Source organism: Salmo salar, chromosome ssa05, assembly GCF_905237065.1.
Source record: "Salmo salar chromosome ssa05, Ssal_v3.1, whole genome shotgun sequence".
Classification (NCBI taxonomy): Eukaryota; Metazoa; Chordata; class Actinopteri; order Salmoniformes; family Salmonidae; genus Salmo; species Salmo salar.
The window spans coordinates 76,123,061-76,148,670 of record NC_059446.1 but is presented as its reverse complement, the minus strand read 5'-3'; the positions used below and the strand labels follow the sequence as shown (position 1 = coordinate 76,148,670).

Here is a 25,610-nt window from a genome sequence, read left to right as displayed (position 1 = left end):
ACGAGTGCAGTTGTATCTCACCTTGTTCCTGCTTGTTTTGCTTGGACCCTTTGGTTGCTAAGCGATGGGAAGAGAGGGAGAGAGCAGGACATAAAAATAAAGTTCATTATTCAAGTAATTTTCAAGTTTCCCAAAAACAACGGCCTTACTTGCATGAAACAAAAAAACAAACAGAAAAATGACTAGGGGAGGGTATTTACCATTACTCACAGCCAAATGCCATGAAAAATGACTACTGACTGCGCAACCCTAAAATATGTCCCCAATGCAAATTTTCTTAAAGGTTGAATGAAAAACAAGCGAAGAAAGTGAGTCAGGAGGAAGATAATGTTGAGCCAAGGAGAAAGGAGAGAGATGAGGAATAAGAGAGAGAGATGAGGAATAAGAGAGAGAGATGAGGAATAAGAGAGAGAGATGAGGAATAAGAGAGAGAGAGATGAGGAATAAGAGAGAGAGAGAGAGAGATGAGGAATAAGAGAGAGAGAGAGAGAGATGAGGAATAAGAGAGCGAGAGAGAGATGAGGAATAAGAGAGCGAGAGAGAGATGAGGAATAAGAGAGCGAGAGAGAGATGAGGAATAAGAGAGCGAGAGAGAGATGAGGAATAAGAGAGCGAGAGAGAGATGAGGAATAAGAGAGCGAGAGAGAGAGATGAGGAATAAGAGAGAGATGAGGAATAAGAGAGAGAGAGAGATGAGGAATAAGAGAGAGAGATGAGGAATAAGAGAGAGAGAGAGATGAGGAATAAGAGAGAAAGATGAGGAATAAGAGAGAGAGAGATGCGGAATAAGAGAGAGAGAGATGAGGAATATGAGAGAGATGAGGAATAAGAGAGAGAGAGATGAGGAATAAGAGAGAGAGAGATGAGGAATAAGAGAGAGAGAGATGAGGAATAAGAGAGAGAGAGATGAGGAATAAGAGAGAGAGAGATGAGGAATAAGAGAGAGAGAGATGAGGAATAAGAGAGAGAGAGATGAGGAATAAGAGAGAGAGATGAGGAATAAGAGAGAGAGATGAGGAATAAGAGAGAGAGATGAGGAATAAGAGAGAGATGAGGAATAAGAGAGAGAAACTGAAAAAAGCAACAAAATTCAGAATGACAGAAACAGAAGAGGACAGGAGAGGAAATGAAAGGGTGGAGGTGGAAAAGCAGGGAGGGAAGGAAAGAAAGATTGTAAGAGGGTCAGGCGGAGAGAGGGAGAGAAAGAGAGAGGGAGACGGAGGAGGGAGGGGTGTTTGTGTCTGGGTGTCACTCCCTCAGCAGGGGGGCTGACTAAAAGGAAATAATGGAGGACTGGAGGGAGAGGGAGGAGGAACAAGGGAGTTAGAGAGGGGTGGATGGGTGCTGGAGGGCAAAGCAAGGTGGAGAGGGGAAAAAGAGGTGGGAGAGAAGGCTACAATACCAGAACGAGCAAAAAGAAGTAGAAAAGTAAGGATGATAGTGAAGGGAGAGGGCAGGGGAAAGGTAGAGGAAGGAAAGAAGTAGAAAAGTAAGGATGATAGTGAAGGGAGAGGGCAGGGGAAAGGTAGAGGAAGGAAAGAAGTAGAAAAGTAAGGATGATAGTGAAGGGAGAGGGCAGGAGAAAGGTAGAGGAAGGAAAGAAGTAGAAAAGTAAGGATGATAGTGAAGGGAGAGGGCAGGGGAAAGGTAGAGGAAGGAAAGAAGTAGAAAAGTAAGGATGATAGTGAAGGGAGAGGGCAGGAGAAAGGTAGAGGAAGAAAAGGAGCAGAAAATGTGGAGGAGATCGTTGTAATGAAACTGTTATCCAGTTGACCGTTTTCCTACAATGAATTGTGTACCTCGGCAGAACCCTGATGTCTAAGGTCTATTTTTCACAAGATGGCTCACTGATCGAATGCTTAGCTTGGAGATCATTTTCTCTGTGTGTGTGTGTTATTAGGGCTTGACTAAGGTATCTATAGGTATTATATTCTGTGATGTCTATAGTCAGGGGTGTACTACAAGTCAAAGCGGGAGGGGCTTAACAAAGCTCTCATATTCTGAAGAAATAACTATGGACGAGTTAACGAAGCATTAAATGACATGCTGTGATCAGGCCTCTCACTGTGTGTGTGTGTGTGTGTGTGAGCACTAACGTTAAGCAGAAGAAAATGTGAAAAAGGCATTTTGTGTCCAAAGCATCAAAACTATGAAAGTTACAGAACACATCACTTCTGTCCCTTACTCTGTTTTGTAACATTAGTTAATAATTATAAAATAACAAACAAAAAGTTGCAGGGTTCTATTAATCCAATCTTTCATGTCAAAATTGAGTGGATAAAAACAGCTGAAATAAAGCCAGCACAATAATGTGCAGAGGTTTTATCAGGTAATTCTCCAAATACAATTAACAGAACATACCAAACTATTTACATCAAAGGCAACAAACAAGTGCATACTCAACGACTAAATTAATACATTAAAGTTAACTGATTTTCAAATGTACGCATTGACCTAATGCCTACATCAATAGCTGACTTTTAAATTATTCTGAGTAATTATAACGGTTTTATAATAAACGTAATACTATACCAAACTATACTGCCGTTTCAAGAAGAACACTCGAAGTCTGCATAAACAATTAAATGTTCAATCGTCAATGATAAAAAAATGTATATATATATATATATGTGTGTGTGTGTGTGTGTGTGTGTGTGTATGTAAAATAATTGAAAGACGAAATATAATTTTTTTGTTCACTGATAATGAATAGGTCGTTCTACAAGATGAGTGCCTTTTCGTCCCATTGATATTTCAAGCAGAAATTGTGCACAAATATTGAATATTAAAAGCCGGATATATTAAATGAGGTGCCCATTAATATAGACCACATAGAAAATTCAATAAATCAGATTTTTATATTAAAGCTGCAATATGTCACTTTTAGGACGACCCGACCAAAGGCACATAGAAATGTGAGTTACAGATCTGTCATTCTCATTGAAAGCAAGTCTATGAAGCGGTAGATCTGTTCTATGCTCTTATGTTACTTCTTTGAATCTTTAACTTTCTGTTTTGCCGCTTCAAACAGCTGAAAATAAAATATTTTTGGATATGGAAAAGATATGGAATTAGAATTAAAGCAACCAGGAAATAGAGGAGCGATCACCTTTAATAAAGACTAAAGTATCAACATTCTGTTGACGTGTCCCTCTGTGCCTCCTCTGTGAATTCTAGGAAGATTTTAAACCACTTAACCCCAACATTTCTCCATTTTCACCATCATTGTAAGGCCCTAGTTATTTTGTTGCTTTAACAAAGTCATTTCTTAAGATGAATATTTAAGTGATTCATTTTAAGGTAAAGAAAATAAACCTGTCCCTCATTTTATAGGTCAATCCTGTTACGTGAACTGAACTTTTTTAATAATATTATAATAAAATGTTGGTGAAACTATTCCTTTTTAAATAGAGATATTGAACATCTAATAGTCAAGTCATAGCGTAAAAGCAGGTGAGCTGGTTCTACTCCTCCGGCCATTTTCTGGTGTTTTGTGGTGGAAAACTGAGCAGGTCGAGCTTAACACATCAACCCTGTCACCCATATATACACAGACAAGAAACCTTTTCACAATTACATTCTTTTGTCAAGCTTACATTCAATTGCCCTTCCCTGTGGTACAGAACAAGCTTGCATTGCCCATGTCACAAGGGGATTTATGGCTGATTTCAGATGAACTGGTCAGCCCGGACACTTTATTTGGAACTTAATAGGCACTTAGTCATATTTATATTTAACCTCTTGAGATATTAAGTTGAACATATGTTCTTTATGACAGAATGTTAAAATGTGGGGAAATAAAAAGCTTTTTTAACTACTCAAAATGCATCTAAATGGTGGAAAAACCAAAGTTATTATCTGTGTATTGCTGTTGTATATGATTAGGTGAATTTGTGTGAATGACTACATGCGTGCTGTAGATAACTGTGCTGTATTGGTCACGGCCAGCTCTACCCCAAAATGGCTGCCACGGTCGCGTGCGTCTCAGGAAAGCACTGCACTGCAGAGAGAGACCCACTGTGTGAGTGGATGTGAGCATGCATGTGTGTCTCCAGACAGAGAACTGCAGAGACACCATTCCGTGACTCCACCTCTCCTTCCCCACGCCGCCATTTTATAAAAACAGTGACTAGAGGTAGGGAGCAATCTTCCTGTGCGGAAAACATTTCAAACCTGTTCGCCAAAAAAGAGAGAAAAATCTAATCACAGTAGGAAGTTGGTCAAAGTTAGTCCTTCAGTGTCGTGCTGGAACCCGGAGAGAGAGGTAGACGAGCGGTGTGTGTGTGTGTGTGTGTGAGTGTGTGTTCGGAAGGGTGGGCTGGGGGCACAAAGGTATTCAGAATAGAAAAAGAAAAAAAAGTTGAAAAAAAGTGCAAAAGAAGTGAAAAAGCGGAGAGGGGACTGCAACCTGAAATGACCGCGATGGACTGTTCACAGCAGGGGAGAGAGGGAGGGAGAGAAAGAGGAGAGTAGGAGAAAGAAAGGGGAAATCAATTAGAGAGAGTAGAAGGTCTATAATGGCTTCACACAGCGGGAAAGAGAGAAGGAAAGAGAATGAGAGAGGAGTGGTGGGGAACAACAGCAGACTTCATGTTTGGAGAAGTTGTCGTCATTGAAAGGTAAGTAGAGGAAGATAGCGGAAGATTGAGGGGGAAAGGAGGAAAGAAAGCCGGCGCAGCAGGGGGAGCTGTTTCAGCGTGACACCACTCTGGTGATGCGGATATCGAAGGTTGTGTCTGATGCAACACTGTTCTAGCACAGCAGAATTGGGAAGGGGGCTTTTTGCCGTGACACCACTCTACTGGAGTGGCAGGGGACACTTTTCACCAGGACACTTCAGTAGTGTCAAATTTACAGTAGAGTCAAACTTAGACTTTCTGTTAATTTACAATGTCATTCAGCAGTCTGCAGAACCAAGATATCCAAAGAGAATTGAATTCAATAAATAGACACCAACAGGGAGAGAGGAACATAGATAAAGTGACTAATTACTCCCAGCACAGACCTTAGGAGCTTCCTGTGTCACGTGCAACTGTGTCCTACCTGCCGTGCTCTCTTTACGGCTGTTTTAGTTCATTTCAGTTGGCCTGTGACACACGCACACAGGAGAGTGCTGGTTAATTTGAGTGGATAAACACACACACAGTGACACAGGAGAGAAGAGGATGCCACCACAGAGTCCTGGGTGACCTTGGTACAATGACAGTGTACCTGATGGACCCTCTGTCACCGCTCTGTCCTTCAGGTCCCCGTGTGTGTGTGCGCGCATGTGTGTGTTTGTGCGTGCTTGTTCCCAACTACAGGGAATCGCCACCTGAAAAGTACATTCAGAGCACGGTTTGTTGTTTGAAAAAGACAGGATAGCGAGACAGTTGTAGAGAGAGAGAGAGAGAGAGAGAGAGAGAGAGAGAGAGAGAGAGAGAGAGAGTTAAAGAAAGAGAAAACGGTTTAGAAGATACAAAATTAATTAAATAAGAAAACAAAATTATTCGAAGACAACGAAATTATTAAATATATAAAAATTATTTCAAATAACATAAAATATCATTCGGATATAATCCAAATAGCAAAAGTAGAGAGGAGAGAGGAGAGAGAGAGAGAGAGAGAGTGGGAGACAGTTGTAGGTAGAGAGAGAGAGAGCGAGCGAGACAGTTGTAGAGAGAGAGAGAGAGAGAGCGAGCGAGCGAGACAGTTGTAGAGAGAGAGAGAGAGAGAGAGAGAGCGAGACAGTTGTAGAGAGAGAGAGAGAGTTGTAGAGAGAGAGAGAGAGAGTAGTAGAGAGAGAGAGAGAGAGCGAGAGAGCGAGAGACAGTTGTAGCGAGAGCGCGAGAGAGAGAGAGAGAGCGAGAGCGAGTTGTAGCGAGAGAGAGCGAGAGCGAGTTGTAGCGAGAGAGAGAGCGAGAGCGAGTTGTAGCGAGAGAGAGAGCGAGGTTAGCGAAGTGAAAGCGAGAGCGTAGTTGTAGAGAGAGAGAGCGAGAGCGCAGTTATGCGAGAGAGAGAGCGAGAGCGAGTTGTAGCGAGAGAGAGAGCGAGAGCGAGACAGTTGTAGCGAGAGAGAGAGCGAGAGCGAGACAGTTGTAGCGAGAGAGAGAGCGAGAGCGAGACAGTTGTAGCGAGAGAGAGAGCGAGAGCGAGACAGTTGTAGAGAGCGAGACAGTTGTAGAGAGCGAGACAGTTGTAGAGAGCGAGACAGTCGTAGAGAGCGAGACAGCCGTAGAGAGCGAGATAGCCGCAGAGAGCGAGATAGCCGCAGAGAGCGAGATAGCCGCAGAGAGCGAGATAGCCGCAGAGAGCGAGATAGCCGCAGAGAGCCAGATAGCCGCAGAGAGCCAGATAGCCGCAGAGAGCCAGATAGCCGCAGAGAGCCAGATAGCCGCAGAGAGCCAGATAGCCGCAGAGAGCGAGATAGCCGCAGAGAGCGAGATAGCCGCAGAGAGAGAGATAGCCGCAGAGAGAGAGATAGCCGCAGAGAGAGAGATAGCCGCAGAGAGAGAGATAGCCGCAGAGAGAGAGATAGCCGCAGAGAGAGAGATAGCCGCAGAGAGAGAGATAGCCATAGAGAGAGAGATAGCCGCAGAGAGAGTTGAAAGCATCCAGAGCAGCCAGAAAGAGGCTGTGGCTAAAGGACGGGAACGGCCATCGCTGGGTCCTCACACACACTGTATGTGCCACACTACCATGCTGGCTGTCAGATAAAAGGGAACCTCTACAGGAAGGAACCAGAGAGAGAGTGAGGCGTTGCCGCAGGGAGCACAACAACAGCTGCACTAAACAACCACTAATGGACCTGCAGAGACAGCGAGAGACAGCGAGAGAGAGAGAGACTCAGTTGAAATAAAGCATCCTGAGCACCCAGAGACAGGCTGTGGCTAAAGGACAGGAGCGGCCATCGCTGGGCCCTCACACACACTGTATGTGCCACACTACCTGTTAGATAAAAGGCAACCTCTACACGAAGGAACCAGAGAGAGTATGAGGCGTTGCTGCAGGGAGCACAACAACAGCTGCACCACTAATGGACAGAGAGACAGAGAAACTTTTTCATCTCTCCTCTCATCCATCTCAGTCTCATCCTGCTCTCTCCTCGTGTATCCTCATCCCAACACATTTACAGAACAGCCCCTGCATGACAGAGAGAGAGAGGGAGAACAAAATAAAAGAGGGAGAGTTGGTAAATAAGTGGCCAGAGAGGAGATGGAGAGATACAGAGGAGAGATAGAAAAGACAAAGAAAATGTTGGAGGGATGGAGGGAGCAGAGTCAGATAGGTGGAGGGTGAAGGAGGGAGGGAAACAAGGGGATGGAAGGAGAGAGAGACATGGTAGTGGATGAAGCCTAGATTAGTTTTGCTCCAGTAGCGACAGATCATAAAAAGGAGGGAGGGGGAACGAGGAGAAGAGACAGAGAGAGGGGGAGATTAGTGCCACTTCAGGAACGACAGAAGACTAAAAAGAGAGGGAGGAAGAAGACAGAAGAGGGCTCTTGAAATGTAGTCCGGATTAGCTTCACTAGGAGAACAGGATGAGAGAACAGAGAGGAAGAGAGACAGAATGAAAGAGAGGAAAAAAGAGCGAGAGGAACAGAGACTGAAAAACGTAGCAATGGAAGGAAACAGTCAGAAGGTCAACACCCCACAGAAACACTACCCAGAGTGTTGTTCATGAACAACCACGGGATCATTAGAACTTAACCCATCAAACGTTCATTCTAGTTATTTTGACAGATGAAATGATCCCCTCTCTCTCTTTGGAATAGACTAAGTGTTTAAGAAGAGAGACTATATAGAGCATTATACATCTCCTGGTTCTGGGCTGATGATAAACACTATGAAGAGAAGACACACCCAGGCATGCCCCACACACACACACACACACACACACACACAGGCACGCCCCACACACACACACACACACCCAGGCACGCCCCACACACACACACACACACACACACACCATGCAAACACCATGCTCTACCAACTGAGCCACAGGGAAGGCCCTCCTGCCCAGTCCACTGGGATGTGATGGGAATTGGGACAGACATCTCTTACACACACACATCTCTTCGACTGTAGAGTGTAGAGGCATTCCCACAGTGACTGGGCAACATTCCCGACCGGAATAGGAACAGGCAGCTCAGTGGACCGGAAGACTAACATTACTGTAGGAAGGACCTGGGTTAGAACAACTCTGGGAATTCACACCAGACACGGAGATAGAGTAAAGAAAAGAGAGATAGAGAATGAGTAAGTGTGTGTGTGAGAGGAAAGAGAGAGAGCAAGAGAGCTTGCTGTTGAACTGATAACAAATGTATACTAAAAGGTCTGTGTTCTTTTGACGCGCACACACACACACACACACACACACACACAATGATGCTAGAGCAGCCGTCAACAACCTTGAGTCAAGATCACTCGGAGTCAAAATGCATGCCGATATCTACCACTCTGTTGATTAACATGACTTAAAATGTAAGCCTATGAAACATTAACCAATTAAAAACAGTACTGTAGCAATGAGGTTTGTGCAGTAAGCTACAGGACCAATACATTATCACCACATACTGGCTTTGCTTGAATTTACCTGCCAATGCATTGTTGTTCAGGACATTTAAAAAATAAATGATATCAAAACATTTGAGGCAGGCTATATGATCACACCGGTAATAGAGCCATTGTTATATTACTTGTACTCTCACTCAGCTGTGCCTCACATTTAAATAATTTGCTTTTTATTTTACTGGGCTGATGGTGGCTGCATCTGATGGTCAGTCTCAGCAGAGGGAGAGAGCAGCAGACTGATGGTCAGTCTCAGCAGAGAGAGAGAGCAGCAGACTGATGGTCAGTCTCAGCAGAGGGAGAGAGCAGCAGACTGATGGTCAGTCTCAGCAGAGAGAGAGAGCAGCAGACTGATGGTCAGTCTCAGCAGAGAGAGAGAGCAGCAGACTGATGGTCAGTCTCAGCAGAGAGAGAGAGCAGCAGACTGAGGGTCAGTCTCAGCAGAGAGAGAGAGCAGCAGACTGATGGTCAGTCTCAGCAGAGAGAGAAAGCAGCAGACTGAGGGTCAGTCTCAGCAGAGGGAGAAAGCAGCTGACGGATGGTCAGTCTCAGCAGAGCGAGAGAGCAGCAGACTGAGGGTCAGTCTCAAAGTGTGGAACACAAAGTGTGGAACGCAAAGTGTGGAACGCAAAGTGTTGAACGCAAGGTGTTGAACACAAGGTGTTGAACACAAGGTGTTGAACACAAGGTGTTGAACGCAAGGTGTTGAACGCAAGGTGTTGAACGCAAGGTGTTGAACGCAAGGTGTTGAACACAAGGTGTTGAACACAAGGTGTTGAACACAAGCTGTTGAACACAAGGTGTTGAATACAAGGTGTTGAATACAAGGTGTTGAACACAAGGTGTTGAATACAAGGTGTTGAATACAAGGTGTTGAACACAAGGTGTTGAAAACAAGGTGTTGAACGCAAGGTGTTGAATACAAGGTGTTGAATACAAAGTGTTGAATACAAAGTGTTGACAGTGCTGAGTAAGAACTTAAACATGAACTCACTCATAAAAACAGCAGCTCTTTGCTGTATTCGTTGACAGTTTCTCTCTAGTCATGGTTTTAAACGTTTTGAAATCTCACAGTATTAATTTTATCGTAGCTTTCTTTATGCTGCTACGTTACTGCAGACACGGTCATCTGAGCCATCTGATTGGCCAGCGGTGGCATAGTTCACTTGATTTCCTATCCAGGCCCACCGGGAAGGCAGTGCTTGTACCTTCAGACAAATGAAATGGCAACAGTTTCCCTACCCGGCCGGCGCGCAGGGCAACAAGGATTTATCGTTGGGTTTTTTACAGAAATGTTTGGCGATCGACTAGAAATACCTTGGAGATGGACAAGTCGATCGATCAGTTGGTGACCACTGTGCTAGAGCTTCCGGAAGTTGCTCAGGTCCTCTGACTAACCTCTCCAGAAAATGAAAAGAGAGGGAAAGGGGTGGGTCAGAATACTGCTGTGATAAATGGTAGAGATACTCCGAATGATCGGCTATGAAAAGCCAACCGACATTTACTCCTGAGGTGCTGACCTGTTGCACCCTCTACAACCACTGTGATTATTATTATTTGACCATGCTGGTCATCTATGAACATTTGAACATCTTGGCCATGTACTGTTATAATCTCCACCCAGCACAGCCAGAAGAGGACTGGCCACCCCTCATAGCCTGGTTCCTCTCTAGGTTTCTTCCTAGGGAGTTTTTCCTAGCCACGTGCTTCTACACCTGCATTGCTTGCTGTTTGGGGTTTTAGGCTGGGTTTCTGTACAGCACTTTGCGACATCAGCTGATGTAAGAAGGGCTTTATAAATACGTTTGATTGAATACTGCTGTGATGAAAAGGGGAGGGGTCAGAATACTACTGTGATCAAAAGGGGAGGGGTCAGAATACTGCTGTGATCAAAGGGGAGGGGTCAGAATACTGCTGTGATCAAAGGGGAGGGGTCAGAATACTGCTGTGATCAAAAGGGGAGGGGTCAGAATACTGCTGTGATCAAAAGGGGAGGGGTCAGAATACTGCTGTGATCAAAGGGGAGGGGTCAGAATACTGCTGTGATCAAAGGGGAGGGGTCAGAATACTGCTGTGATCAAAGGGGAGGGGTCAGAATACTGCTGTGATCAAAGGGGAGGGGTCAGAATACTGCAGTGATCAAAAGGGGAGGGGTCAGAATACTGCAGTGATCAAAGGGGGAGGGGTCAGAATACTGCTGTGATCAAAGGGGAGGGGTCAGAATACTGCTGTGATAAAAGGGGAGGGGTCAGAATACTGCTGTGATAAAAGGGGAGGGGTCAGAATACTGCTGTGATCAAAGGGGAGGGGTCAGAATACTGCTGTGATCAAAGGGGAGGGGTCAGAATACTGCAGTGATAAAAGGGGAGGGGTCAGAATACTGCAGTGATCAAAGGGGAGGGGTCAGAATACTGCTGTGATAAAAGGGGAGGGGTCAGAATACTGCTGTGATAAAAGGGGAGGGGTCAGAATACTGCTGTGATAAAAGGGGAGGGGTCAGAATACTGCAGTGATAAAAGGGGAGGGGTCAGAATACTGCTGTGATAAAAGGGGAGGGGTCAGAATACTGCAGTGATAAAAGGGGAGGGGTCAGAATACTGCAGTGATAAAAGGGGAGGGGTCAGAATACTGCTGTGATAAAAGGGGAGGGGTCAGAATACTGCTGTGATAAAAGGGGAGGGGTCAGAATACTGCTGTGATAAAAGGGGAGGGGTCAGAATACTGCTGTGATAAAAGGGGAGGGGTCAGAATACTGCTGTGATAAAAGGGGAGGGGTTAGAATACTGCTGTGATAAAAGGGGAGGGGTCAGAATAGTGCTGTGATAAAAGGGGAGGGGTCAGAATACTGCTGTGATAAAGAGGTCAACCTCTAGTTAGAATACTGCTGTGATAAAAGGGGAGGTCAACCTCTAGTTAGAATACTGCAGTGATAAAAGGGGAGGTCAACCTCTAGTTAGAATACTGCTGTGATAAAAGGGGAGGTCAACCTCTAGTTAGAATACTGCAGTGATAAAAGGGGAGGTCAACCTCTAGTTAGAATACTGCAGTGATAAAAGGGGAGGTCAACCTCTAGTTAGAATACTGCTGTGATAAAAGGGGAGGTCAACCTCTAGTTAGAATACTGCAGTGATAAAAGGGGAGGTCAACCTCTAGTTAGAATACTGCTGTGATAAAAGGGGAGGTCAACAGCAGTGATGAAGTTAGGAACTGAGGAAGAGGGACAATTACAGAGCTATACAGAGAATCAAATGAAATGTTATTGGACTAACAGTGAAATGCTTACTTACAGCGCCTTTTCCCATAATCCACAGTTAAAAATAACATACAAATAATAATGTGTCACGAGGAATAAAAACAGGAAGTGAATAACCAATAAAAATAAAGAGTAAAATAACATGTCTACATACAGTACAGGGAGTACCAGTACTGAGTCAATGTGCAGGTGTACGAGGTAACTGAGGTAGCTATGTACTGAACATACCGGTAGGGGTAAACTGACTAGGCAGAGAGAGAGAGAAGAATGGTGGAGCGAGAAAGGGAGAAGGAGAATGATGAAAGAAAAGGATATGAAAAAAGGATGCCCTCCATCACAAACATTTTGATTTGAGCTAGAGGAAGAGGAAGAGATGAGGTGGAGGAGAACAAAGGTGAGATGAAGAGCAGGAACGTCCCCAGCTACCTCTAGTAGACCGAGAGAAGGAAATATGGAAACAGATGGAGGGAGACAGAGAGCTCTACATACTGGTTTCACAAAGAAGAGCCTATGAGTGAGTGAGTGAGTGAGTGAGTGAGTGAGTGAGTGAGTGAGTGAGTGAGTGAGTGAGTGAGTGATGAAAAGGAGGAGTTTACTCACTGGGCTCACAGCACACTGTGACTCGCAGCTTCATGCAGGGCAGCGGGGAGCTTTCCCCTGTAGGCAATGCTGGAGAGAGACAGAGAGAGAAAGAGACAGACACAGACAGACAGACAGACAGACAGACAGACAGACAGACAGACAGACAGACAGACAGACAGACAGACAGACAGACAGACAGACAGACAGACAGACAGACAGACAGACAGACAGACAGACAGACAGACAGACAGACAGACAGACAGACAGACAGACAGACAGACAGACAGAGACAGAGAGAGACAGAGACAGAGACAGAGAGAGAGATTGCCTTGTTACAGTAAAGGTATGTGTGAAGTGTTGGGAGTTGGAGATTTTCAACCCTTCATGTATGTGACAATAATATAGAATGTGTCACCATATGACATCACCCTTCACCAACCAGCAGAACTCAGCTGGACGGCACTCAGTATGAAAGAAACCACAGAAAAGCTTTTCCATTTGGAAACTTCAGCAGACAGCAACCACTGCAGGGGTCAAAGGGGACTGACACAATGGATTGTGGGAGTCAAGGTGTTTCCTTTTTGGCAGCTGCTGTCAGAGTTAAGTGACAGAAACACGGTCACTATCTGGATGTCTGGAGCTCAGTTGGTAGAGCATGACACTTGCAGGACAGTGGGTTTGATTCCCGGGACCACCCCTATGTAAAATGGATGCATGCATGACTAAGTCACTTCAGATAAGAGTCTTCTAAATGGCATATATTATATTAAGGAGGATGAAAGTTCAAACAGCCACCTCTAATCTTAACCCCCAACGTAACCGAACAAAAGCCTGTCAGTTCTGAGAATGCTGTTCCTTCTAGCAATGCCATCTAGTGACTATAGATCACTGGGCTGATTGACGCGGATGCTATGTGAGCTGTCAGTGTGGATCACTATAAGAGACAGACTGAAACAGCTAATACTATTAGCGGCTCTAATACGATTGTCGTGTCCCCAGTCTAAAACCATTATACTGTCCCCAGTCTAAAACCATTATACTGTCCCCAGTCTAAAACCATTATACTGTCCCCAGTCTAAAACCATTATACTGTCCCCAGTCTAAAACCAGTATACTGTCCCCAGTCTAAAACCAGTATACTGTCCCCAGTCTAAAACCAGTATACTGTCCCCAGTCTAAAACCATTATACTGTCCCCAGTCTAAAACCATTATACTGTCCCCAGTCTAAAACCATTATACTGTCCCCAGTCTAAAACCATTATACTGTCCCCAGTCTAAAACCATTATACTGTCCCCAGTCTAAAACCATTATACTGTCCCCAGTCTAAAACCATTATACTGTCCCCAGTCTAAAACCAGTATACTGTCCCCAGTCTAAAACCATTATACTGTCCCCAGTCTAAAACCAGTATACTGTCCCCAGTCTAAAACCAGTATACTGTCCCCAGTCTAAAACCAGTATACTGTCCCCAGTCTAAAACCATTATACTGTCCCCAGTCTAAAACCATTATACTGTCCCCAGTCTAAAACCATTATACTGTCCCCAGTCTAAAACCATTATACTGTCCCCAGTCTAAAACCAGTATACTGTCCCTATGGCCTGGCCCTTTCACCCAGCCAGACGTTTGGACAAACTTCAAGCGTTATCTTTGATGTGGACAATACACACACAGACAGCCAGGCCCATTGTTGTGTTCTCTAGCCCTGCACAGCCACAATGGCCCAGTGCTGTGTGTGTGTGTGTGTGTGTGTGCTCTCTCATGCCCTGACAATGCTCCATTGTCCCGCAGACCGCAATAGTAATTTATGTAAAGATTCTTTCCCTCCGTCTCTCATCCATTATTTTCCTCGCCCTTTTCCCTCGATTTTGTTGCTCCCCTTTCTTTCTCCCTGTGGATTCCACTCATCCCCCCTCTCTCTCCCTCCCTTCCTGTACTGTCAGGCTCTCCCCTCTTTCATTCCCCCTCTCTCTCTCTCTCCCTCCCTTCCTGTACTGTCAGGCTCTCCCCTCTTTCATTCCCCCCTCTCTCTCTCTCTCCCTCCCTTCCTGTACTGGTCAGGCTCTCCCCTCTTTCATTCCACCCCTCTCTCTCTCTCTCCCTCCCTTCCTGTACTGTCAGGCTCTCCCCTCTTTCATTCCACGCTTCTCTTCCTCCGGCTGCTTTAAAAGCCTTTCTTTTTCCTCGCTTTTTCTTGTTCCCCCCCCTTTGGTTGGACAGTGACCAGAAGCTGTAAAAACAGTAAGAAACTGATTTTACGCCCACAAACCTCCCCCTCCCCAATGTGTCAAGTAATTATCTTTTTATTTTCTCATGATTTGGTTGGGTCTAATTGTGTTGCTGTCCTGGGGCTCTGTGGGGTCTGTTTGAGTTTGTGAACAGAGCCCCAGGACCAGCTTGCTTAGGGGACTCTTCTCCAGGTTCATCTCTCTGTAGGTGATGGCTTTGTTAACGAAGGTTTGGGAATCGCTTCCTTTTAGGTGGTTGTAGAATTTAACGGCTCTTTCCTGGATTTTGATAATTAGTGGGTATTGGTCTAACTCTGCTCTGCATGTATTATTTGGTGTTTTACGGACGATAGTTTTGCAGAATTCTGCATGCAGAGTCTCAATTTGATGTTTGTCCCATTTTGTGAATTCTTGGTTGGTGAGCGGACCCCAGACCTCACAACCATAAAGGGCAATGGGTTCTATAACTGATTCAAGTATTTTTAGCCAGATCCTAATTGGTATGTCGAATTTGATGTTCCTTTTGATGGCATAGAAGGCCCTTCTTGCCTTGTCTCTCAGATCGTTCACAGCTTTGTGGAAGATACCTGTGGCGCTGATGTTTAGGCCGAGGTATGTATAGTTTTTTGTGTGCTCTAGGGCAATTGTGTCTAGAAGGAATTTGTTTTTGTGGACCTGGCGACTGGAGCTTTTTTGGAACACCATCATTTTTGTCTTACTGAGATTTAATGTCAGGGCCCAGGGCTGGCAGAATCTGTGCAGAAGATCTAGGTGCTGCTGTAGGCCCTCCTTGGTTGGGGACAGAAGCACCAGATCATCACCAAACAGTAGACGTCGCTCCCTCCCTTCTACCTTCTCTGCCTCCCTTGCTCCCCCCCTCCAGTGGTTGGAGATAAATGAGAGAGGAAGACAGAAATAGGAAGTAGTGGGAAAAGAGGAAACCCAAGTTATCACACAGATTTACTTATACACACACACACACACACACATCTACTCACAGCTGTAGTAGTAGTGGTGTCCGGGGAGGAACTCGAAGCCCAGAGAAAAGGGGGTGAAGCGCTGGATCTTCTCTGAGAAGCGGACAGGGCCGAAGGGGGCATGGGGGCTGTTACACTCCCACCTCTTGATGGCCCCCTGAGTCTCCACACAGCCCCTGAACCCCCCCTCAGCCACCAGGTACAGGGCCAGGCTGTCTGGTGGGGCCTGGGGGTAGGCATCCTCACTGGGGGGAGACGGGTGAGGGTAGTGGGGGCAGTAGATATCCAGGTAGTCATTCAGATTCACCTGGATGGACAGATCCCCTCCCGTCAACCTGAGACAGAAGGAGAGAGACAGACAGAGACACAGAAGGAGAGAGACAGACAGACAGAGACAGACAGAGAGACAGACAGAGAGACAGAGAGACAGACAGAGACAGAAGGAGAGAGAGACAGAGAGACAGAAGGAGAGAGAGACAGAGAGACAGAAGGAGAGAGAGACAGAGACAGAAGGAGAGAGAGACAGAGACAGAAGGAGAGAGAGACAGAGAGACAGAAGAAGAGAGAGACAGAGAGACAGAAGGAGAGAGAGACAGAAGGAGAGAGAGACAGAGACAGAAGGAGAGAGAGACAGAGAGACAGAAGGAGAGAGAGACAGAGACAGAAGGAGAGAGAGACAGAGAGACAGAAGGAGAGAGAGACAGAGAGACAGAAGGAGAGAGAGACAGGAGGAGAGAGAGACAGGAGGAGAGAGAGAGAGAGACAGAGAGAGAGAGACAGAGAGAGAGAGAGAGAGAGACAGAGAGAGAGAGAGACAGAGACAGAGAGAGAGAGACAGAGAGAGAGAGAGACAGAGACAGAGAGAGAGAGACAGAGAGAGAGAGAGAGAGAGACAGAGACAGAGAGACAGACAGAGACAGACAGAGAGAGAGACAGACAGAGACAGAAGGAGAGAGAGACAGACAGAGACAGAAGGAGAGAGAGACAGACAGAGACAGAAGGAGAGAGAGACAGACAGAGACAGAAGGAGAGAGAGACAGACAGAGACAGAAGGAGAGAGAGACAGACAGAGACAGAAGGAGAGAGAGACAGAAGGAGAGAGACAGAAGGAGAGAGACAGAAGGAGAGAGACAGAAGGAGAGAGACAGAAGGAGAGAGACAGAAGGAGAGAGACAGAAGGAGAGAGACAGAAGGAGACAGACAGAGACAGAAGGAGACAGAAGGAGACAGACAGAGACAGACAGAGACAGACAGAGACAGACAGAGACAGACAGAGACAGACAGAGACAGACAGAGACAGACAGAGACAGACACAGACAGAGACAGACAGAGACAGACAGAGACAGACAGAGACAGACAGAGACAGAGGACAGACAGAGACAGACAGAGACAGAGACAGAAGGAGAGACAGAGACAGAAGGAGAGACAGAGACAGAAGGAGAGAGAGACAGAGACAGAAGGAGAGACAGAAGGAGAGACAGAAGGAGAGACAGAGACAGAGACAGAGGGAGACAGAAGGAGAGGGAGAGACAGAAGGAGAGGGAGACAGAAGGAGAGGGAGACAGAAGGAGAGGGAGACAGAAGGAGAGGGAGAGACAGAAGGAGAGGGAGAGACAGAAGGAGAGGGAGAGACAGAAGGAGAGGGAGACAGAAGGAGAGGGAGACAGAAGGAGAGGGAGAGACAGAAGGAGAGGGAGAGACAGAAGGAGAGGGAGAGACAGAAGGAGAGGGAGAGACAGAAGGAGAGGGGGAGACAGAAGGAGAGGGGGAGACAGAAGGAGAGGGAGAGACAGAAGGAGAGGGAGAGAGAAGGAGAGACAGAAGGAGAGGGAGAGAGAAGGAGAGACAGAGAAGGAGAGACAGAGAGAAGGAGAGGGAGACAGAAGGAGAGGGAGAGACAGAAGGAGAGGGAGAGACAGAAGGAGAGGGAGAGACAGAAGGAGAGACAGAGACAGAAGGAGAGGGAGACAGAAGGAGAGGGGGAGACAGAAGGAGAGGGAGAGACAGAAGGAGAGGGAGAGACAGAAGGAGAGGGAGAGACAGAAGGAGAGGGAGAGACAGAAGGAGAGGGAGAGACAGAAGGAGACAGAGACAGAAGGAGAGGGAGACAGAAGGAGAGGGAGAGACAGACAGAAGGAGAGGGAGACAGAAGGAGAGACAGAGGAAGGAGAGGGAGACAGGAGAGACAGAAGGAGAGGGAGAGACAGACAGAAGGAGAGGGAGACAGAAGGAGAGGGAGAGACAGAAGGAGAGGGAGAGACAGACAGAAGGAGAGGGAGAGACAGAAGGAGAGGGAGACAGAAGGAGAGGGAGAGAGACAGAAGGAGAGGGAGACAGAAGGAGAGGGAGAGACAGAAGGAGAGGGAGACAGAAGGAGAGGGAGAGACAGACAGAAGGAGAGGGAGACAGAAGGAGAGGGAGAGACAGACAGAAGGAGAGGGAGACAGAAGGAGAGACAGAGAGAAGGAGAGGGAGACAGAAGGAGAGACAGAAGGAGAGGGAGAGACAGACAGAAGGAGAGGGAGAGAAGGATAAAGAGGAAAAGAGATTAAGGATCAACATTCCACAATAACGATCTAACACAGTAAAATACAATGCTGTTAGTCTGAGAGAAAGAGAGACGGATGGAGAGAAGAGCTGGATGGTTGATAGATAGTCTAAATAACTGTGGGCCTGGAGGAGAGATGGAGAGACAAGAAAGATGGATAGATCATCAATATTCCACATAACGATTACAAGGTGATAAAGCAACATAATGCTGAGCCACCTTTATTACTTGTTTTGATGTCTGATACTTTGTAATGACATAGCTGGGAGCAGTGCCAGAAAAAACTACCCACAGAGAGAACGAGAGCGAGAGAGAACGAGAGAGGCCCAACAATGCTAATTAAGGAGAAGAAGGGAGTCGGAAGAGTACAATGTGGACTTGACTCTGACACACACTAGGGCCTCCAGTCAAGGCTGGCTGGTTCTGGGCATAACAACATGGGGCCAGACATGAGCAGTACGGTGTCGAAGGGCCTTAGTGAATTGAGGAGACGCAGCCTATCTAACAGTCCTCCACCAGTGGAGAGAGAGAAGCAGCCCGTCTACCGGTCCTCCACCAGTGGAGAGAGAGAAGCAGCCCGTCTACCGGTCCTCCACCAGTGGAGAGAGAGAAGCAGCCCGTCTACCGGTCCTCCACCAGTGGAGAGAGAGAAGCAGCCCGTCTACCGGTCCTCCACCAGTGGAGAGAGAAGCAGCCCGTCTACCGGTCCTCCACCAGTGGAGAGAGAAGCAGCCCGTCTACCGGTCCTCCACCAGTGGAGAGAGAAGCAGCCCGTCTACCGGTCCTCCACCAGTGGAGAGAGAAGCAGCCCGTCTACCGGTCCTCCACCAGTGGAGAGAGAAGCAGCCCGTCTACCGGTCCTCCACCAGTGGAGAGAGAAGCAGCCCATCTACCGGTCCTCCACCAGTGGAGAGAGAAGCAGCCCGTCTCACCGGTCCTCCACCAGTGGAGAGAGAAGCAGCCCGTCTACCGGTCCTCCACCAGTGGAGAGAGAAGCAGCCCGTCTACCGGTCCTCCACCAGTGGAGAGAGAAGCAGCCCATCTACCGGTCCTCCACCAGTGGAGAGAGAAGCAGCCCGTCTACCGGTCCTCCACCAGTGGAGAGAGAAGCAGCCCGTCTACCGGTCCTCCACCAGTGGAGAGAGAAGCAGCCCGTCTACCGGTCCTCCACCAGTGGAGAGAGAAGCAGCCCGTCTACCGGTCCTCCACCAGTGGAGAGAGAAGCAGCCCGTCTACCGGTCCTCCACCAGTGGAGAGAGAAGCAGCCCGTCTACCGGTCCTCCACCAGTGGAGAGAGAAGCAGCCCGTCTACCGGTCCTCCACCAGTGGAGAGAGAAGCAGCCCGTCTAACGGTCCTCCACCAGTGGAGAGAGAAGCAGCATATCTAACGGTCCTCCACCAGTGGAGAGAGAAGCAGCATATCTAACGGTCCTCCACCAGTGGAGAGAGAAGCAGCATATCTAACAGTCCTCCACCAGTGGAGAGAGAAGCAGCATATCTAACAGTCCTCCACCAGTGGAGAGAGAAGCAGCCTATCTAACAGTCCTCCACCAGTGGAGAGAGAAGCAGCCTATCTAACAGTCCTCCACCAGTGGAGAGAGAAGCAGCCTATCTAACAGTCCTCCACCAGTGGAGAGAGAAGCAGCCTATCTAACAGTCCTCCACCAGTGGAGAGAGAAGCAGCATATCTAACAGTCCTCCACCAGTGGAGAGAGAAGCAGCATATCTAACAGTCCTCCACCAGTGGAGAGAGAAGCAGCCTATCTAACAGTCCTCCACTAGTGGAGAGAGAAGCAGCCTATCTAACAGTCCTCCACCAGTGGAGAGAGAAGCAGCCTATCTAACAGTCCTCCACCAGTGGAGAGAGAAGCAGCATATCTAACAGTCCTCCACTAGTGGAGAGAGAAGCAGCCTATCTAACAGTCCTCCACTAGTGGAGAGAGAAGCAGCATATCTAACAGTCCTCCACTAGTGGAGAGAGAAGCAGCATATCTAACGGTCCTCCACTAGGGGAGAGAGAAGCAGCCTAACGGTCCTCCACTAGGGGAGAACGAAGCAGCATATCTAACGGTCCTCCACTAGGGGAGAGAGAAGCAGCCTAACGGTCCTCCACTAGGGGAGAGAGAAGCAGCCTAACGGTCCTCCACTAGTGGAGAGAGAAAAACAGACTGGCCATACAGTATGTCCACCAGTCTGCAGAATATTAATCCTTAAGAGTTTACTGATGGTGGAAGGTGACTGAACTACAGTGGTGTTTGTCAGACCATGAGACATCCCGAAATTCTGTCTTCTCACAAAAACGTGTAGCGTCTGAACGGTTTGCTCTACAAACTATTCCACTCTATGGAAAGGAAAGGCTCTCTCAAAGACTATGGTGTTCTACGTTTTGCACTACGACCCCCACAAGTATCAAGGGACTGGCAGGACAAAGTTTGGGGAACCCTGGGCTATAGTAGTAAATGCCAAATACAATATTTTATTTTAAAAAATGTGGGGGATACCTAAAGGACAAAGAGAGAGAGAGAGAGGGGTAGATATGTAGAGCAGTGATAGTCAATAGGAGAATGGGAGCGAGGGATGAAGTGTGTGATGAAACAAAAAAACGTGAGAAGAAAAGAAAGCAGACGGAAGGTAGTGAGGAAGGTAGGAGAAGTATGAGGGGGAAGAGAAAGCGTGTATGAAGGGATGTAGAATGGCATGACATAAGGAGAAAGAGGAGAGGTGACGATGGACAAGGTGAGAGCCTCATGAGAATAAGAAAGACAGGAAAAAGAGAGAAAGTCAGTTGAAGTCAGACGATGAGGGGAGGAGAAAAGAAAGTAGAGACAAAAGAGTTGAGTTTTAATCAGTGACCCAGGAGAGTCTGGCTGTAGACAGAGAGAGAGACAGAGAGCTTCTGTGAGTGTAATGTTTACTGTTCACTTTTTTATTGTTTATCATCTACCTCACTTGCTTTGGCAATGTAAACATATGTTTCCCATGCCAATAAAACCCTTTGAATTGAAATTGAGAGAGATCAAGAGTGAGCGAGGTACAGTAGAGAGAGCATGAGGTCGAGAAAGAGAGAGGAGGAGATGGACTTTAATTGGTCTCCACTCCACACTGAGCACATGAGGGGGATGAGGGGGGGCAGAGAAAGAAAGAGGGAGAAAAATAAATAAAAGACAGGATGTGTGTCTCGGGCGGCAAGTTCAGGTCCGTCAGCGGGAGTCTTTATAGGGGAGCGACAGAGCGAGGGAGTCAGTGGAGGGGGAAAAGGAGAGAGAATAGAATGGAGAGAGAGAGGGGGGTCTCAAGTTAAGTGTGTGGACAGAGAAAAGAGCCCCAAAATGACTGGGGCATCAGAAAGAGAGAGAACAGAGGAAATGAAATGAACACAGAGAGAGGACACAAAGAGAGAGAGTAAGAAGGATTAACGGAGAGAGAGAGAAAGAGAGGACAGAAAATGCTTACAGTGTGAGCAGTATGTGTTTCAGGAAGGATTTCCATTTCCCATGTGTAATACAGCCCCACTATCCAGTCAAAAGCCTAGGTCACTGATCCCCTGGTTGATGAGCGCTGCAGGGTGTGCAGACTTTAGTCCCAGCCTAGTATTCACACACCTGGTTTAACTAATAAAGGACTTAGATTATTAGTTGACTGGTTGAAACAGGTGAGCTAGAGCTGGGTGGGGAAAAACTGCATGCTAAAAGGGAAGTGGACCAATAGATTTGAAACGTGTCAGAAAACACAGTTACTAGAGAGCTGCCGTAGGCTTCAACACAGTTAGTAGAGGTGCCGTAGGCTTCAACACAGTTACTAGAGAGCTGCCGTAGGCTTCAACAGTTACTAGAGAGCTGCCGTAGGCTTCAACAGTTACTAGAGAGGTGCCGTAGGCTTCAACAGTTACTAGAGAGGTGCCGTAGGCTTCAACAGTTACTAGAGAGGTGCCGTAGGCTTCAACAGTTACTAGAGAGGTGCCGTAGGCTTCAACAGTTACTAGAGAGGTGCCGTAGGCTTCAACAGTTACTAGAGAGGTGCCGTAGGCTTCAACAGTTACTAGAGAGGTGCCGTAGGCTTCAACAGTTAGTAGAGGTGCCGTAGGCTTCAACACAGTTAGTAGAGGTGCCGTAGGCTTCAACACAGTTAGTAGAGGTGCCGTAGGCTTCAACACAGTTAGTAGAGGTGCCGTAGGCTTCAACACAGTTACTAGAGGTGCCGTAGGCTTCAACGCAGTTAGAAGAGAGCTGCCGTAGGCTTCAACACAGTTAGAAGAGAGCTGCCGTAGGCTTCAACACAGTTACTAGAGAGGTGCCGTAGACTTCAACACAGTTAGAGGTGCCATAGGCTTCAACACAGATACTAGAAAGGTGCCGTAGGCTTCAACACAGTTACTAGAAAGGTGCCGTAGGCTTCAACACAGTGTACTAGAGAGGTGCCGTAGGTTTCAACACAGTTACTAGAGGTGCCGTAGGCTTCAACACAGTTACTAGAGAGGTGCCGTAGGCTTCAACACAGTTACTAGAAAGGTGCCGTAGGCTTCAACACAGTGTACTAGAGAGGTGCCGTAGGTTTCAACACAGTTACTAGAGGTGCCGTAGGCTTCAACACAGTTAGTAGAGGTGCCGTAGGCTTCAACACAGTTACTAGAAAGGTGCCGTAGGCTTCAACACAGTTACTAGAGGTGCCGTAGGCTTCAACACAGTTACTAGAGGTGCCGTAGGCTTCAACACAGTTACTAGAAAGGTGCCGTAGGCTTCAACACAGTTACTAGAGAGGTGCCGTAGGCTTCAACACAGTTACTAGAGAGGTGCCGTAGGCTTCAACACAGTTACTAGAGAGGTGCCGTAGGCTTCAACACAGGGACAGCTCTTGACTAAGCTGATTCCTAATCAATAAATGCCGCAGACTATTGGTGATCAATCTACAAGACGGGGCCCATCGATCTGGGCCACTCAAACAGGACACACACACAGTATTGATCCCCTGTGTGTTTGTGTTCAACCCCTCAGGTCAAGATGCATAGCTTTATTACCTGTATCAGCTATACAACACACACACACACACACACACACACACACACACACACACACACACACACACACACACACACACACACACACAGGTATGTTTACTTCGGCGTACTGCAGGGTGTGTGTGTGCAGGCAGTGACAGCAGTGTGTTTACATAGGGGTGTACCACCTGTAGTGAGTGTCAGTCACTGTGACTCCTCTCCTGTCTAAAGCTGCTCACAGATCTTGTCAAACTACCTCTCCTCTTCCTCCCCCCCTTCTCTCCCCCCTTTGCCATTCCCCCCCTCTACCTTTGCATATCAATCACTCTTTCCCCACCCATCGTTGTCTCTCTCTTCTCCTCATCCCATCTCCTCATCTCAGACTCTTCCCCTCACGTGTCCCTCCATCCTCCTCTATCCTCAGCTCAGATGATGTATGCCCTGGCAATTACAGAGAGGGTGTCAAACACTGTCAACCGTTCCTTCCTTCTCCCCCTCGATATCTCACAGACCTTGGAGGAGGAGGAGGTACACCCTTATTATACCCAGGATGCTCTGCGCCAGCTGCAAGCCAGGGGAGCTGTGACAGAACAGAGAATCATGGAAGTGCTGTAGAACAGTGTCACAGAGTAGAATGTCAGAGCAGCCAATCAGTGAGAGAACAAATTGAAACAGGAAGAGAATCAAATACAGGGCAGTGTAGAACACACACACAGGCCAGGGGCCAGGGGCCAGGGGATAACACCATGATATTGCTGGAACACAGAAACAGACAGTAGAGAGGAGGACTAGGGGAATGTCTTGCCAGACAGCCCATGTCCAGCCTTCTTCCTGACACTAGGTGTGTGTTCCGTTCTGTCGTTGGTGCAGTGTGTAGTCCAGGAAGACGGATGTGGAGTTAGGACGTCAGGACGACTGTGCTACGTTAACTCTATGAAACTAATTCCTTCTCACTATGGAAGATAACAATAACCCACATGTTGAGTGCTTCAATAATACAGCAATGTAAAATATATCCAATTAACAACTACAAAATCTCCCAACTGAATCAAAAGAATATTGTAAATAACGGATGGTATTACTGATGAGTGTGTGTGAGGATTAGGAGTGTACAGTATGTGTGTCTGCATGTGTATTGTGTGTGTGTGTGTAGTTGTAATGAAATGCAGGAGGTTGACTGTGGCAGGGACCTTTGATCCTTTATTTGAGAGAATTATTAAACAAGCAACAATCCCTCAGCAGACAGTCACCCTGGAATACAGAACACTTACTCTACATACTACTGTCAACTACACAACACGCATACTGAATAGAACCACACTTTACTACTGCGCATACAAAGTACATGACAAAAGGTAAGTTGTGCTACTACACACTAAGTACCAAAATACACTAAATGGCAAATATTATATTAAATATTATACACCATTACATAAGAGAACAGTGTGCAAGTACATCAATCTAGTACACTGAACTACTAGGACAGGACAAGAGAGAAGAGGAGAAGGGGAGAAGAGAGTGAAGAGAGAAGGGGAGAAGAGAAAGAAGAGAGAAGGGGAGAAGAGAAAGAAGAGAGAAGGGGAGAAGAGAAAGAAGAGAGAAGGGGAGAAGAGAAAGAAGAGAGAAGGGGAGAAGAGAAAGAAGAGAGAAGGGGAGAAGAGAAAGAAGAGAGAAGGGGAGAAGAGAAAGAAGAGAGAAGGGGAGAAGAGAAAGAAGAGAGAAGAGGAGAAGAGAAAGAAGAGAGAAGGGGAGAAGAGAAAGAAGAGAGAAGGGGAGAAGAGAAAGAAGAGAGAAGGGGAGAAGAGAGTGAAGAGAGAAGGGGAGAAGAGAAAGAAGAGAGAAGAGGAGAAGAGAAAGAAGAGAGAAGGGGAGAAGAGAAAGAAGAGAGAAGGGGAGAAGAGAAAGAAGAGAGAAGGGGAGAAGAGAGTGAAGAGAGAAGGGGAGAAGAGAAAGAAGAGAGAAGGGGAGAAGGGGAGAAGAGAAAGAAGAGAGAAGAGGAGAAGAGAGAAGGGGAGAAGAGAAAGAAGAGAGAAGGGGAGAAGAGAGAGAAGAGAGAAGGGGAGAAGAGAAAGAAGAGAGAAGGGGAGAAGAGAGTGAAGAGAGAAGGGGAGAAGAGAAAGAAGAGAGAAGGGGAGAAGAGAGTGAAGAGAGAGAGGGAGAAGAGAAAGAAGAGAGAAGGGGAGAAGAGAGAGAAGAGAGAAGGGGAGAAGAGAAAGAAGAGAGAAGGGGAGAAGAGAAAGAAGAGAGAAGGGGAGAAGAGAAAGAAGAGAGAAGGGAGAAGAGAAAGAAGAGAGAAGGGGAGAAGAGAAAGAAGAGAGAAGGGGAGAAGAGAAAGAAGAGAGAAGGGGAGAAGAGAAAGAAGAGAGAAGGGGAGAAGAGAAAGAAGAGAGAAGAGGAGAAGAGAAAGAAGAGAGAAGGGGAGAAGAGAAAGAAGAGAGAAGGGGAGAAGAGAAAGAAGAGAGAAGGGGAGAAGAG

The 25,610-nt window shown here is 46.9% G+C and overlaps 1 protein-coding gene across 2 annotated transcripts in view; it reads right to left on the bottom strand.

Annotated features, from left to right (window-relative positions):
• LOC106574641 (ephrin-A4) overlaps positions 1-25,610 on the bottom strand; it is a 60,494-nt gene that overhangs the window by 2,420 nt on the left and 32,464 nt on the right. Inside the window, exons 2-4 of one of the 2 annotated variants that reach the window (XM_045718918.1) lie at positions 15,616-15,929; positions 12,407-12,475; positions 22-57 (exon numbers count right to left, since the gene is read on the bottom strand). In XM_045718918.1, coding sequence (XP_045574874.1) covers positions 22-57; positions 12,407-12,475; positions 15,616-15,929 — 419 coding nt within the window. The remainder of the gene's footprint in view (positions 1-21; positions 58-12,406; positions 12,476-15,615; positions 15,930-25,610) is intronic. The other variant, XM_045718919.1, reaches the window with a different exon arrangement.